This window comes from Artemia sp. Qi Xiang Cuo, chromosome 11 (assembly GCF_049724085.1).
Source record: "Artemia sp. Qi Xiang Cuo chromosome 11, ASM4972408v1, whole genome shotgun sequence".
In the NCBI taxonomy this organism is placed as follows: Eukaryota; Metazoa; Arthropoda; class Branchiopoda; order Anostraca; family Artemiidae; genus Artemia; species Artemia sp. Qi Xiang Cuo.
Window position 1 is genome coordinate 48,284,492 of NC_142804.1, and position 17,006 is coordinate 48,301,497.

At 37.3% G+C, this 17,006-nt stretch overlaps 1 protein-coding gene across 2 annotated transcripts in view; it reads left to right on the forward strand.

The window, feature by feature from the left end:
- rau (RA domain-containing protein rau) overlaps positions 1-17,006 on the forward strand; it is a 49,826-nt gene that overhangs the window by 14,159 nt on the left and 18,661 nt on the right. For both annotated transcript variants that reach the window (XM_089097248.1, XM_089097247.1), the window contains exon 3: positions 10,631-10,823. In XM_089097248.1, the coding sequence (XP_088953374.1) occupies positions 10,631-10,823 (193 nt within the window). The remainder of the gene's footprint in view (positions 1-10,630; positions 10,824-17,006) is intronic.

Sequence of the window (17,006 nt, forward strand, 5' to 3'; positions counted from 1 at the left end):
AAAGGGTACTGCAGTATTTTTTAGAGGGGAAAATTGCTAATAACTCTGTTGTTACACCTACTTCTCTTATTGGTCTTCTGGAGAACACATCTTTCAGATCGATCGTAGGGTCTAGATCGTAGATCGTAGATCTATCTTTGTAATCCTAATGTGCAAGCACAGAGAAACAGATTGCTTACTTGTAAAAAAAATATTTGACTATAATCTCATGTGATTGGCTATGTGTCACGGACGCTTACCAACTATAAAGCTGACAAATACAAAAGCTGCTAACATCTTATTCTGACTTCTTGGAATATATGCTCAGTTTTACTGCTTCACATTTTTGATTTAAAAAAATCCGCAATATTTGTGCCGTACAAGTATATTCAAAAGCTGCTTCAACTATAAATCTACTATTTCAAACCTGTCTGTCACTTTGGGCATGTGAAGTTGAAATGTAATATCTTTTTAACAAGCTTGAAAAATGTGGAACGAAAGCAGTACGACATAATCGAATAGCACGAAAAAGCCCCGGTATTTCAATTTTGAATCTTATTTCATTGTTATGGCGCCTCTCCAAAAAAGATGGTTTCTACAATTCACTTTGATTTCCTTCTTTTGATTGCTTTGCGATTGAGAATAGCAAAGCAGAACTTATCTCTAATGACTTTGGACTTCCTGAGTTTCTTGTTTTATATGTAAATTTCTTTTTATTTCCCACCTGCTCACAGTTGAAAATAGGGTGGGTTTTTTCTTAGTCACATAGCTGAAGTTACACATTTCTGTTTAAATTATTCGCCCGTCCAAAATAAAAACAAACATTGTGCATAGGAGCAAGTCTTGAGCAAATGTAGTTAGAAGTTCCTAGGTTTATTGGAAAATATCTGGTAAATAACTGAGAGGGGCACGGATCAAGATTCATTTTGGTACTGTTCTATTATCTGTATAACACGCGCGAAGTGAAGTTTGGTTAATGCTAATGAAATAAAACAAAATGGGATAAAAATATAATAGTTTAGAAACAAAATTGGGCGGTACTAGTGCATTAGATAGTCACTTTTATATACTATGCAAGGAAACCAGTCATGCAATGACAGACGAAACCCGCCAGAGACCGGTTATTTTCAAAGAGGCCGTTATTAAGAATGGAATGCAGAGTAGTTTTCATTGCGTTTACGATATCTAAACTGTTGTATTTTGGGGTATAGGGGGGGGGGTACGTACCTAGGTTAGGTTAAGTGTTTAATATATTCTATGCTTTGCCCCCCAATCCCCCTAATGTGCAAATATATAGCCCAAATTTGTTTCTAAACTATTGTAAACCTCTATTTAGGTCCTTTCCATATACCCTTATTGTATTGGCAGATGTGATGGTTTACGTAAATTCCAAAGATAGACGATAAACGTTGGTATAAGGTCTTTATTGAATAACGTGAGAATACACACAGAGAAAATAAGGTAGCACAAGATCAACTAGCTACGACGAAGGCGAACGATGGACTGCCTTTAGAAATGAGCGAAGAATGTAACTTTCCTTGAACGGAAGTTCCAGCCCTGGGAACGACCCCTGTCCCACGACTAGCTTTTAGTCCCAAGAGCTCCCCCCCTGGACCGCTATCATTGACGCATAAATGCCCAACTAACTAAGAAAGGAGATACCCGGAAATGCTTCTCGAATTGATGTTAAATACTTTACAGATTCTCCCCCCTGTTTTAAGTTAAATTTCCCAAATTTGGCTTATCCCCTTCTCATTAAACCCTCAAACTTTAATTGAACTCAAAACATTGCCTTCCCAAATTATTCACTTCTCACCTACTAACATTCTACAGCATGAACTAGTAAACAATTACATAATACAAACACTACACAATACTTGCATAAGTAAAACCTTACATAGTATAAACGAACCACACTAACAACAGTAGTCGGAAACTGGATATTTTAACACTTCATTTTTCTTTGTATACTTTAAAATAGACTTGCTCCCCATACCCCTGAATTTGATGAGGACAAGGAAAGTTGGGATTATGTATAAACTTTGAATTAGGGCAAAAGGAATGACCGGGAAAGGCTAATTAATCCTGAAAATACCAGCGACAAATAAATGAAGTTGCAGAAACTTTAAAAATCATACCATGCTGCAATGACGTTAAGATATTATTCCCAATAAAATCCTCGGGGTTTTATTGCTGCGGAACGCCTCGGTTTAGACCTATTTGGTTTTTCTCTACTAACTTGTGGTTCGACAAATGGCAGTACTACTGTTGATATCTCTACATAACTATTAGCGCTACGCATTAAAAACCTTCTGTGTGGCATCAACCTCATATTGCATGATATTACAACCAGCTCCCTTTACCTGGGTATCCAAACCTTCCTGCGAGGCATCAGTAACATCTTGCAGTGCACCAAAAAAAAAAACATCCCAGGATGCAACAGTACCATCCCACGGGACCTCAAAACGAGCTCCCTTTTCCTGGGTCGCCAAACCGCCCTGCGAGGAATCATTACCATCTCGCAGTCCAACACCAAACCCATCCCGTGAGGCCTCAGTACCATCCCCCGGGACCTAAAAACCAGCTCCCTCTTCCTGGGTAGCCAAACCGCCCTGCGAGGAATCAGTACCATCTCGCAGTGCAACAAAAAACCCATCCCGTGAGGCATCAGTACCATCCCACGGGACCTCAAAACCAGCTCCCTTTTCCTGGGTAGCCAAACCGCCCTGCGAGGAATCAGTACCATCTCGCAGTGCAACAAAAAAACCATCCCTTGAGGCATCAGTACCATCCCACGGGACTTCAAAACCAGCTCCCTTTTGCTGGGTAGCCAAACCACCCTGCAAGGAATCAGTACCATCTCGCAGTGCCTTCTCATTATCATTGAGTCCAAATTTCACCCTCGTCAGCGCAGAAAGAAATTCATCGGAAAACGAAGACGTGTCTCCTTTCCCCACTATCTGTTCTATCTGTTCATATTGTATTGCAACCTTATACGCATCACCTAAACAAAAAAAAATTCTGCACTATTCTCTAACAAATACCGTTTGTAGGACGGTCTGATCCACTCCTTGAATAAATTTAGAGCAAATCTTCCAAGAACTACACCATCATCCCTGGCTTCTAAGGACACCCTAAATGACCTTCCTAATCTTTGCATCCTTCTATAGAATCTTAAATTGAGCCACTCCTACAAACTCTGCAACCATTTTGCCTACTATTTTGCCTGGGGTATATACTACAAGTAATCCACCTTTTAAACTTGACAAATTTATAATCGTGGGATCCAGATTCCCAAAAAAGGAGCGAAACAAACCATGGGCCAAAAATGACGCACAGCTTTTGAATCGGACCAATTTAACAACAACTGAAATTTTTTTTAACTTTGCAACAAACTCAATTTTTGTAACTTTGTAACAAATTTTGTAAAAAACTTAATTATTTTTCCCCTTTTCTGACTTTGTGAATGGCGTTATTACTAAAAAAAAAAAAAGGGTCAATTAGCGATCCTATTACTTGGGACTGTTGAGGCTGTTCTATTGGAGGATTAATTGGGGTGGTGCTCAGGGGAGTTGGAGGGTTTGTTGGGACCCATGTCTTGATCTTTTGAAGGTAATCATAAAGTTCATCTTGATCGAAATCAGGATCATTTGGGTCAAATAAAAGAGGTGGAAATATGCCATTTCCCCTCCACTGTTTTACAAAATCAAAAGCAACCTTTTTGTTATATCCAGTTTCCGCCGGATCGAGAATAGGAATAAAAACTGACATATTGAGATTAAAATTTGAAAAGCAGTTATTCTAAAAATTTAAATATTTGTTTTAAACACCGTTCTTTAATTACGGACGCTAAATTTTGGGCAATAACTTCACTTCTAACAGCAAGGGTATAATAAAATTTACTGGGTTGTTTAATCGTGGTAAATCACTTACGAAAGATATTCCTTTCCAGATCCAATTGTAGTTGGTTTCAATTAAATCACTAGCGTCAAATGTAGTCACAATTGAGAATTAATTTTCGATTATCGAATTCAAAATGTTAAATTTTGGTTGGAAACTGTCAAATGTAGATCACACGTCGACTGTATAAAATCAGGTAAAATAAACCACCAACCGTAGAATCGCTAAGTGAAGGTAGAAATCAACCGGAGACTCTCAGTTGTAGAAATTTTAATTAGTAGGTAGAAGCTATCGCGAGGGAATCCATATTAGGCATTCTGTAACAGCCTATTTCAAAATGTTCATTTAAAAGAAAGTGTTTCTCAAGAAGGCGCTTTGAAAAGAAGAAAGTTCAATAGCTCGTAACGTTTCGATGTCTTATTAATCAGTCTTTTGTAGTATTTGCAGCTCAATATCACAGTCTGGTAGCGGGAAAAATACTCTTCAATATGTTGCCAGTATTTAGCATAAGATGTCGTAAGTACTTATAACGGTCACTCAAATGTCACTTGGAGGTTTTCCCCTAGTGATATATGCTCCACTAATTTTAACCGCTTGCCACCACTCTCTAAACCTCTCTTTAGTTCTTTGTTTATGCCCTTCTATGTTGGCAGATGTAATGGTTTACGTAAATTCCAAAGATAGACGATAAACGTTGGTATAAGGTCTTTATTGAATAACGTGAGAATACACACAGAGAAAATAAGGTAGCACAAGATCAACTAGCTAAGACGAAGGCGAGAGATGGACTGCCTTTAGAACTGAGCGAAGAATGTAACTTTCCTGGAACGGAAGTTCCAGCCCTGGGAACGACCCCTTTCCCACGACTAGCTTTTAGTCCCAAGAGCTCCCCCCTGGACCGCTATCGTTGACGCATAAATGCCCAACTAACTAAGAAAGGAGATACCCGGAAATGCTTCTCGAATTGATGTTAAATACTTTACACTATTATATATTCATCCTATTTTATTTCATTAGCATTAACCAAACTTGACTTTTTAGAAGTGACCATCTAATGCACCACTACCAATTGGGCTATATATTTGCAAATTAGGGGGTTGGGGTTAAAGCATATCATATATTAAATACGTAAAGGTACTTACCCCTCCCCCCCCCCTAATTTGCACATATATAGCCCACATTTGTTGGTAAACTATTATATATTTATCATATTTTATTTTATTTCATTAGCATTAACCAAACTTGACTTCTTTCGTGTATAGCGCTGGTTTATTTATATTGCATATGGACTACGTAACCTAACTTAGGTACCTTCCCCCCCTAAACCCCAAAAACAAAAGTTTAAATATTGTAAACGTAGTAATAAATACCTGTTTGCAATCCTCAGCATAGTAAATCTCCGTTGAAAAAACCTGTTTGACTAGTTTCTTTAGCAGTAAATTTCGCAGATCTAGTGTAAAACTTCAAAATCTGTTACATTGACAGTGACCTACTGAGGATCTCGAGTTGAGTCCTTTGGGACAGAAGGTACTAAACTCCTGTATAACCTTGTTAGATAGGCTATTTTTCCCAAGTTTGGACAAAAATATACTTATAAAGTACAAAATTATCCCATCAATTTATTATGATGGATTTTAGAGTAATTTTGGATTCTAGGAATGTAATTTAAGCACAATTTTACCGCAAAACGTGTAGCCTATTTTGTTTAAAGTTTGTATCGTATTCCAAATGACCCATTTGGATTTCCTGAACGAAAATACATTACTATCATTAACTAACCAAATAATTGCAATTTGTTTTGCTTCGGTCGTGAAATAAGCTACTGGTAACTCAGATTTAGTTTAGTATAACTAGTGATCTAAAATATAAACTATGATTTTGTAGCAAATTTTGGCCAGCAAAGATAAAAGTCAATGTCCACCGGCAATTTTTATGGGCACGCCTGCTATTTGGAATTTTTATAGATTAAAACCCGACCTCATTTTGAATGACTTTTTTGGATTTTGTAACTCCTCGTTCTAGGAAAATTCGCCTGATAAGGTATCAATCTCAGATGTTGGATGTGTTTGTAAAGCTGGACTTCCATAAATAAGAAAAACGAATTCAAAGAGATAGTTTACTTCGTAGGGCCATATTATGGGGGAGGCTATGGGGTTGTACCCCCCACCCCCAGAAATTTGTATTCGACTCGTAGAAACGTAACAAAAATGCAAAAAACACCTTATTGATATGTTTTTAGAGTTTTTTTTTTACCTCCCCCTCCGAACCAAAATCCCGGATACAGCCCTGTTACATCATATCCCAAAATCGGCTTATCTCGCGTTGAGTCAGCTCATCTCATAATGAACAATACGTAAAGGCAAGCAGTTGTTTCTTGAGGCCCACCACCTTTTTTGGCAGAACCTCATCAGTGGTGTTTTATTCTTTCTTTTTTATTTGAAAAAAAAAAATCAAAATTTTGGAGAGTGGACATGTTTATTCAAGGTTCAGTTTAGATTTATAATGTGAGTTTTTGAAAATGAAATTGGGTTTAGATCCTTGCGGATTCAACTAGCGTAAATAATTGGCTACTTTATGAAGCACACAAATGTACCACATCATCGAGAGATTCATTATAGACACACATTCCCATGAGCAGATTTTTTTCTCGTTCTTAGCCGCTTTTTTAGATATGATAAGAACCAAATAATTTCTTCAAAATATGATATTAAAGAGGTTCTGCGCAGCCCTCTACTCATTAACTCTTTAGCAGTAATAATTTATTGAACAGAAGACAAACAATATCAATCGGTAGCGCATCAAGAGCGTTGCTTACGAGTGTGTGCTACTAATAAGAAAATAATAACAGCAACTAACATATGGTAGAAGCAGTTGGTAGATGAAACCAGGTACCGATAAATAAAACACACCCAATAAAGCTACGTAATATCATGACCCCGAATCAAAAATAACCCTACAAAAATTAAAAAACAAATTAATAGCAAAAACAAACAAATCAGTAAATTTTTTTCCCTCTCTTATCCTTATTTCCCCTAAAAAATTATCTTTTCCTGGTCATCTACTAGGTAAATTCCTGGCTGCGTTAATGTCCCCTACCCTAAGCAAAAATAACCTAAAAATAATAGAAACAAATTAATAATAAAACAAGCAACTCAATAATTTTTTTTTCTCACTCTTATCGTTGTTTCCCATAAAAATATATATATATTTTCCTGGTCCTCTGCTAGGTAAATTCCTGGCTGCGTCCTTGTCCCCTACCCTAAGCAAAAATAACTTTAAAAATAATAGAAACAAATTAATAATGAAACAAACAACTCAATAAATATTTTTTTCTTTTCTCACTCTTATCGTTGTTTCCCATAAAAAAGTATATGTATTTTCCTGGCCCTCTGCTAGGTAAATTCCTGGCTGCGTGGATGTCCACTTCCTGATCGTAAAAAGCTGCAATTGGTTATCGCTACAAAAGCTATTACAAGTATTAATTCGTAGTGGAACATAAAAATACCACATTAGAAGAACATTCACATGAGTATTAATTACAAACAGTAATTTTCCCATTAACAAGGGGAAATATTTTTCCGGAAAAGGAATCGGAAGAAAGGGTTTACTGTCTCCCGTTTCAGTTCACATGCGTCCGTGTGTAACTAAAATCATTGCTGTTGCGGTTTTTCGAAAGTTGAAAATTGGCAGAATGCATAATCTGTATAGTTGCAGACGATTCATCAAATTTGACACATTTTAAGTAGTCAAAGCAATACCGTTCTACCCTTGTTTTGAGTTTTAGATGGTTTACATTAATATAACAACAGAAAATGCTGTGAACTAAAATAACTGTTGTTTTTCTGACCTACAGTATTTTGTAATTCGAAATAGCTTGGTAAATTTTCTTAACGAAATGGATATTTAAAGTATGGCCCGAACTAGTTACACAAGTAGATCTGCATTCATTGATTGTAACTAAGGATTTTTAATTGGTCGATGGGGGGGGGGGCAAATTCAGAATCGTCTGTCTGAATTTAGCTTAACACTCGCTTTTGAGGCTTTTATCGGAGAGATAGGGGGAATGGGATTATTTGTTCGACCATGAAAATGGTCAATACGGAGGAAGGTTGAGCTAAGTCCAACTTTAGATAAAAAAAATACATGAGAAATCGTAGGATCCCGAGATCGTGGGGGGAGGAGTGTAGTACAGCCCTATAGTCACAATATTACGATTTGTAATGTTTCATATTGAATTTATGGAACCTGTTGAAAAAGAACAAATCTAAATTGTATTTTATCCCGGGTATTTACTCCTATTTCATTCTTATTACTAAATTTGTTTTGTTTAAAAAGGAAATAATTAAGCCCACTTCGAATCGTAGAGTATTAACTCCTGTAAATTTCAACTAATTTTTGGAACTTACTACCGACTAAATGACTTAAATTCAACCAGGGATAATTAGCTAGTAGCGGTTAGCCCTAAAGGTTGGTTTACACTTGGCAACATTTGACTCAAAATTGCTTTAGATTATGGGGTTGTAATTGCTTATGCCAGCACTTACCTGAGATTTTAAAGTGTCTCTAAGTTAGTTTTTTTTTTTACTTTAAGGATGAGACCTGCAGGCACGTACGCAGGAATTTGTTTCGGGGGGGGGGGCCAAATCCTTCAAACCTATTATTCTGTGAGAAAAAACAGAAAATTATGGAAAAATGAAAAAATCGTGAGATTTCTGGGGGGGGGGCCTGGAGGCACCCCTGCGCACGTCCCTGGAGACCTGCCATATTAACTTAAGGTTTTGACACTATAGATCGCTAAATTACTTTGCTTGATTTTTTTTTTCTTTTTTTTTATGCTTTAGCTGCCTAAATATCCTACCTACCAAGCCTTGTTCTTTGTGACACAGTTTGAGGTTTAATTGAAGAGTTACTTTCCTTTTGTCCCATGTATGATGGCGATTGAGGGGTTGCCCCCCCCCCCTCATCACCTAGCATACATATTTGAGCGCCTCTTTGCGCTACATATGGCGCACCTGATACTGCATCTGAGATGTTTTTGGTCACGTGCCGTGTGTGCCACCTGGTTTACACGATGTGGGCAACTCCTTGAAGACGACGACAAAGGTTTGAGGGTAAAAAAGAAGGCTTCAAAAATTGTATATATTGGACATTAGATGTTCATTCCATGTATCAATAATTAACAAAGCAACAGGATGGGGAAAAGAAAATATACCTGTGAAATGTACGAAATTGGGTTTACTCGTAGAGTGTGGAATATTTATGTTTATTCCAGAACCTGGAGTGTAGATTCCGTAGTGTGGAATCGATATTGTACATACAAGCTACGAGATCTGAGCACTTTAAATGAAGTAAATTGAAATTGAGTTCGTGCAGTCATGATAGTTAGCCGATCACGAAAATACGCATGATCTGTTGACCAGCTTGACCAATCAGTTGCATTTGACTTCTTCATCTTCTTATTTTGATTGTTATGGAAGCGCTTTCGCATAATCTCATCACAACTATCTTCTTAACCACGCCTGGATGAAATCTTTTGGATCTAGCAGCCTAGCCAAAGGGATTGTTTGGGAAAGAGGGGGGGATCCAGAAATAAAAATGTGTTCTTGGTGACTATATCCTTTTTGAAAAGAGCATTTTCTGGATGGAATCATTTATTTAATGGAATTCTGACTATGCCCCAGCTTGGGCATTACCTGTTAACGTTTTGTTTTTTACTGACACTTTCCCTGTTTTCATCTCACCTTCGCATTGACATATTTTCTTGATACCAATCGGTTCATATTGAGCCCAAGAGGTTCAAAAGGTGCACAATAGGGGCTTCAACAAAGAATTAATATGAGCCAAAGAAAACCGCTTCTCATAAACCTTGAGATTTAGATCAAATTGTTGTGGTTAGATAATGTGGTGAAACTAAGAAGATATCAGTTGACTTTCAGACGAAAAGAAGTTGCCAGGTCGATTCTTAGTTTAAAGCGGGACTACGCTATTCCTGAATTTTAACGCCTGATTTCTACAATAAGAAAATTATTCAACAGGACAAGTTTCAAGATAGCAAAACAAAGGAAAAGGCGAGTGGGAGGAGAGCAGGCCCGTAATGCGGGGTAAGGGGGTTGGGGCAAGAAGATGAAACTAGAAAATAATGCATATAGAACACTCCTAAATTGTGATGGGGTCTAAGTCTGATGCCCCTCTTCCCCTTTTGTACGCACCCGTAGGAAAAGCATAACTAAATACTGAAATAGAGCAAATATTATCCCAGAGGTCAATATACATAGTTTATGATAAATTTGAGTATTTAATTTATACAAAAATAGAAATATATAGACAACTGTGAACATAGTTTTTTTGGGAGGGGGGGGGGAGAATTGGACGAGGATGAGGGATTTGCATTTGGTGGCTTATGATGACTGGATTATGATGAATTGGATGACTAATTTGTTAGTTGATAGGTTGATAAGTGAAATTAGTATTGAAATAAACTTTGGGTAGCCCAGATGAGTATTATATTGTTATGTATATTAAAAGTGAGAAATTGATGAAAGGATGGCAGAATTGAACAAGCATATTTTTATATTAGGCTAAATGAAATATTTACAACACAAATAACTATGTGTCAAATTGCTGTGAATGTATTGCTGAATTCAGTCAAACTCTATGAAAACATATCGTAAATCCATTGGTTTGTCTCAAGAAGATGTGCGTTTTCTAGATAACATGAGTTATGTTTCGTTAAATTTATTTATCTCTGTAGCCTGGACTCCAGACAACGATTGTAAGAGTTCACGCAAGATGTCTACGACCAGACATTGAATACAAAACAGTGTCCATCACTCAGCAAACCACCTGTCGTGAGGTTGTACAACTTCTCTTGAACAAAGTTAGAATGAGGCATAGGGATCCAAAACTTTTCTACCTCACAATGGAGGTTGGAGTTAAGAAAACAGGTAAGAGATTATCTGTCTTTATATGAGTGAACTGTGGAACTATTTAAAGTGAGAAACGTGGAATTTTTCGCGAAACAGTTTTATAATTGGGGGGGAAAAATCTATAGAAATCCAAAAAATATAAACGAAATGAAAAATTAAACCAAGAATCTTGAAAAGATCATGATAGCAATGTGCATTGCCCGAAAACCCAAGCTTTCTATCTATCGAAGTGATTGGAGAGAGGTGACAAAAATTCTGCTAAGCAGAATTTTTTGAAAGCTGCCTTTTTATTATTTTCATTGAAAAATACCTTTTTGTTTGTTTTATTGAAGAAAAAACTTCCTCCCACCTCCTAGTTTAAAAAAAAATAATTTTGACAACCCCCTCGTCCATATCGACTATCGACTATACTTCAGAAGATCCACAGGATCGGGAGAAGAGCTCCCATTTAGTTCCCTTAATTTAAAGGGTCCCAAGTTACATTAAATTGATGCTGGTGATGCTACGAAGAAACTGGAACTGGGGACTGTTCCTCTGTGTAACCCGTGTTGTATAGGGATGTATGCCTTTGTTTTATTTTTGCGACTAAGATGGATTTTAATGCCCTTTTTGTCGTGGGAATCTGTACTTAATTGGCTGATGGAAAGTGAAAATGTCATGGATCGTTAATTCCTGTGTTAATCAGGTGCTCAGGAAGCTAATCGTTGTTGAGGAAGTTCAACCAAATATGACACAAATTGTTTGATGCTTCTGTAATCTTGGAATTTTTTCCCATACTAAAAAAGAAAATATGTGTAAATTAGAACCAAATCTTTTAGCCTAAGTATGTCATAAGTTAATTTTATTATTTTTTAAGCAATAAATCATGTCGTTTTTAAGCTTACCGATTTCTCCTATTCTCCTGGGGCTTAAAAATCTTCCCTAAATGAGATTAATGACGACCAAGGCCATATCCAGGGGGGGGGGCTACCGAATTTGAAATCCCCCCGAAATTTTGTTCGACTCGTAAGAACATAACAAAAATGTATATTAACATATTTTGATGTTTTTTGAAGTTTTTTTGTTAACACCCCCTCCCGAAAAAATCTTGGCTACGCCCTTAATGACGACCTGTATATTTGACGTCAGAGCTGTTTTAAGATATGTGTTTGCTGGTGTATTTGCATGAAATTGTCGGGCCTCCAAATTTTGAGCAATTAGTTGTCATGTGTATTAAATTTATGAAGTAAATAACTTTGAAAAAAACGGATTAAAGACAGTAGTAATTGTCAAAATGGCAGTATTAAAAACAAAAATACTTGTTTGGAGGCAGTGTTCTATAAACTACCTCTGTGGAACAATTCAGAACTCCCTGTGAAATAACCTTCTAATTCCTCTCACCCTCGACCACCTGCGATCTAACCTTTATTTTTAACATTTTTTTTGGTACCTGTGCATTATACGGGCCCACAAAAGAAGTCAAGTTTGGTTAATGCTAATGAAATATAATAAAATAGGATGAATAATATAATAGTTTAGAAACAAATTTGGGCTATATATTTGCACATTAAGGGGGTGGGGTAAAGCATAGCATATATTAAATACGTAACCTAACCTAGGAAATATGTGTAAATTAGAACCAAATCTTTTAGCCTAAGTATGTCATAAGTTAATTTTATTATTTTTTAAGCAATAAATCATGTCGTTTTTAAGCTTACCGATTTCTCCTATTCTCCTGGGGCTTAAAAATCTTCCCTAAATGAGATTAATGACGACCAAGGCCATATCCAGGGGGGGCTACCGAATTTGAAATCCCCCCGAAATTTTGTTCGACTCGTAAGAACATAAAAAAAATGTATATTAACATATTTTGATGTTTTTTGAAGTTTTTTTGTTAACACCCCCTGGTTAACAAACCCCCCCCCCTAAACCCCAAAAAACAACAGTTTAAATATCGTAAACGCAATGAAAACCACGCTTTGCATTCCATTCCTCTATTGAAATACCCGTTTGGCGGGTTTCGTCTCTCGTTTCCTTGATACAGTATACAGTATAGCGGTGGGCCCGTATTATGCACAAGTACCTTTTTTTAGTTATAGGCCTATGGCAGATTAGTATAAGACCGCCCCCCTCTCTCTCCATAACAGTTGCTATGAAGGTCACACCAAAAACGATTTGGGCTTAATAACCCACGCACGAAGTATTAGACCCTCCCCCATGAAAATGTTTATGATTCCCACACCCCAGAAATCAGACCTATGAAGGCCTGATCTGGCTGGATTTTAAAGCACCCCTTCGGTTCTCCTTCACTTGAACAACAGATTGCAAGAGCGATTGAACAAGTCTCCAACGGCAAAATAGGCTTGTAAAAGCTGTGATTGTGAATATACGGTAGCAGTGAGAATATAAGCAATTAAGTGTTAATTGGGTTCCATTTATTGTCTATTAAGGAGTTCTTTAACATGCTTCCCCCCTTGTTTATGAAGTACCTTCTGCAATTGTGTTTCTAATTAAGAAAATGTGTAGGAAATTATCGGCTTATTATAAAGTCAATGAGCATGTTTGTTGTCTATAGACACCCTAGAAGGCTAGAAAATTCTATAGGCTGGGTCGGCATACAGGGGCAATATTTTGGTTGAAGGGGGAGGGGACAACAAAGAGTCAAGGGTCCGTAATGAGAGAGTAAACAAATAGAAATTCTACAAACAAATAGAAATCTAGTTCATATAAAAAAAGAAAAATTAATACGACGCTAATAAATAACGAAGATATGGACAAAATGAATGAAATAGTAATTACATGAGTATTAATTGCAAATTTGTACGAAACTTGACAGTTAACAACCCACAATAATAAGAAACGAAACCTGATATCAGAAATGGCAACTTAGTTGAAGAATCACCTGCTCACACAGAATAAGTGGACAAGAGGATCACATTGCACATAATGACAATGAAGCCATATGACAATGCGCCTAATGGTACACACAAAAGAAGTCAAGTTTGGTTAATGCAGATAAATAAAAATAGGATGAATATATAATAGTTTAGAAACAAATTTAGGCTATATATTTGCCCATTAGGGGGGGGGGGGGTTAAGCAGACCATATATTAAACACGTACCCTAACCTAGGTAACATTGCTTGTTAGCTGAATCTCTTCCAGAAGCCCAATCTATGCTATCGAAGGTGGCTGAAGAATCCTCTCTGGTCGGCCTGAAAATAAGCCCCCTGAAGACAAAAGTCATGGCGTCCGGTATATCATCTCAAGACCCCCCAATGTTTCTAGAACAGTCACCCATAGACGACATACATGAATTTAAGTACCTAGGCCCTCTGGTAGACCAAATAGGAGGATGCACATCAGAAATACAGTCAAGAATTGATTCAGCAACTGGAGTCTTCACCCACCTAAATCACTCTATGGAACCAGAAAAATGTTCGTCTGAAGACAAGAATAAGAATTTACCAGGCCCTTGTTCGGTCTGTTTTACTATACGGATGTGAGACATGGACTATAAAAGCATCCGACATTCAAGCCCTCGACGTATTTGACCATTCATGTTTAGGGAAAACCATTGCTATCTAACCCTATAATCGTGTCTGTAATATCAAACTCTACAAAATATGCTATCAGCGTTATGACTTGATCAGTGTGATTAAACCAAAAAGATGCTGACGGCTCAGCTGTAAACTTCGGCACCTACACCACACCTTAAACAAAGCCCTCACATGTACACATCTTTTGGGATGGAAAAAGCGACATGGAGGACAAAAGAAAACGTGGCTCGCCTGTATCAAGGCTGACCTAGACCCAATGGGTGGCTTCAAGAAGTAGGCCTATAGACGAAGATGGGAAAAGTCCTGGCTCGATTTGATTGAGCCACTCGTAAACGACCGAGACTATTGGCTTCCTACAATGACGAAGCTACTGGACGCCAAGGAGAGCGGAGATGCTTGAGTCCTGCTACAAGTACAAGTAAGTAACCTAGGTACCTCCCCCCTAAACCCAAAAAACAACTGTTTAAATATTGGAAATTCAATGAGAAACCACGCTTTTCGATATATTTAGATAGCAATTACCCGTTTTACGGGTCTCCATCACTGCATTTCTTCGACAATATATAGCCCTGTGTACCATTAGACGCAAATGTACCGAAAGTATGCCCATATGCATATCCAGTAATTTCGTTCGGGAGGGGGGAATATAATAAAAACACAACAAATTTGTTTATATGTATTTTTTTTCGTTTTTATGAGTCAGGCGAAAATTTAGGGGGGGGGGGCGTCCAAACCCTGAAACACTCCTCCCCCCTTGTATATAGCCGTCTGTATAATAAACAGATGAAGAATTTCGCTGATTCATTCAAGGCCTAGGTTACTTCTAGCAGTGTTTTCTAAACTAGAATTTTTATGTCAGGTAAATCTCGGCATTAGCTAAACCTGTAAGATCTCACTTTGAATAAGCATTAAGTTTGGCAGAGGAAACCCCAACTAACACAATTTCAAAGCGGAATTTGGCTGAACGTTTTAATAAGAGTCACATAACTGAATTATGTAAATTTAATAGACATTTGACATAGAATGTTTTTCTATTTTATATTCTTTCAAAATTTTGCTTGCCTTGTTGAAGTAGATAATTAACTTTGAATCGTGTCAAAGTAACTATTATACAAAATCATTCAAAAACATGCACGACCTCAATAAGTATTACAAATGGTTTTAATAGCTTAGATTCGCACTCCGAATGTTTTTGTTTCTATTGTACCTTTATTTTATTTGTTTTCGTTTTTAAGTTTTTGTTTTGTTTTGTGGCGGAAACCTGTCGAAATACTTGGCAGAATTAAAGTCAACATACCTGAATGGCCTTTTTGAAGGGTCCCTAATTTGTATCCTGCCAGAGGATTTGATTGATCATAAATATTTTTGTCGGTCTCCTTTTGATACTCAAGTACCTCGAAATAGGCATAGAACCCTTTCTTTGTCCTTTATTGTGAGATTCCTAAGGAAAAGGGAACGCGTGCCTTGTCCAGATAATTTGTTTCGCGGGCACTTCAAAATTTTGACGCTTTAAGCAAAGTTGCTGATTGGTTATGTTGCCCTAAAAGAAGCAGCTACCAGTTGAATAACCGAAGGAGTACCTCACTTCAAAACTTGAGAACACCTGGAGGTGAGTACCACGCTTGTCAGAAGTGTGGCGTGCATGTTGCAAAGAGGTGTGGCGTGGTGAAGGTGTGACATGCCTGACGAGACGGGTGGAACTTCAAAATGTACATCAGGTGGTGGAAATCGGGCAATTCTTTGGGATAACCTGCCTGTAAAAACTATAAATAAACCCCCTTTCTACCAACTGGCTCATTCTCTAAAAGATACCAAAACTATCCAAACCCACTCAAAATATGTCGGTTACCAACAAGGCTCTATCTAGGAGGGGGAATGAACCCCACCCCCTCCCGATACTTTTGTCCACCTCGTAAAAAGGTAACAAAATGTATATAAGCACATTTTTGATATATGTTTAAATTTTTTTTGTAACCCCCCCCCCTTCTTCGACAAAAATCCCTCGAGAAAAAACACTGGCTACGGCCTTGGTTACGAGTCAATACAAGAGTCCACTGCTCTTGAAGGGAATACTTGCAACAACGAAAGAACAAAGGTCAAATTTTACACTGAATTTAGAGGACCGCCACCCCTCTTCCTTCCCAAAAATAATTACCCCCGTCATTTTCACCGTTGGATCCACCATTTCTCATTGTTGGCTTGTAGTTCAGTTATTTTTTATGTTTTGTCATCCTCCCCACACCGCAACTTCACAAGATCATGCTTACATTCCTGGAATGCTGTTGTTTTTTTTTTGGCCATTTAAAAAGTGCTAAGTGGGTTTTGGGGAACCGATAGTGACTTCTGACACCATTACTTCTAGTTCTTAGATAGCTCTGGCACCAAAACTAAAATTCGATTGAACCTTGTCATTTCTCGTTATGTGAATTTACCATTATTTGTATTAGTATGACGGTATTATTTTTCAAATAGTAAAATTATGCAGCTCCATTTAGACAAGCTATTATTTGTCATTTTCTTTTGAAGTTGCTGATGTCATGGTCTCTTAAGGAATAGATAACAAATCCTAAATTTTATTTTGCATTGAAATATTGAAAGGCTTCTTTCCTAAAAAGCTCTCAGGAACTCGGTTTTTAAGAGCTGAAGTGCTTTCTTTATGTATA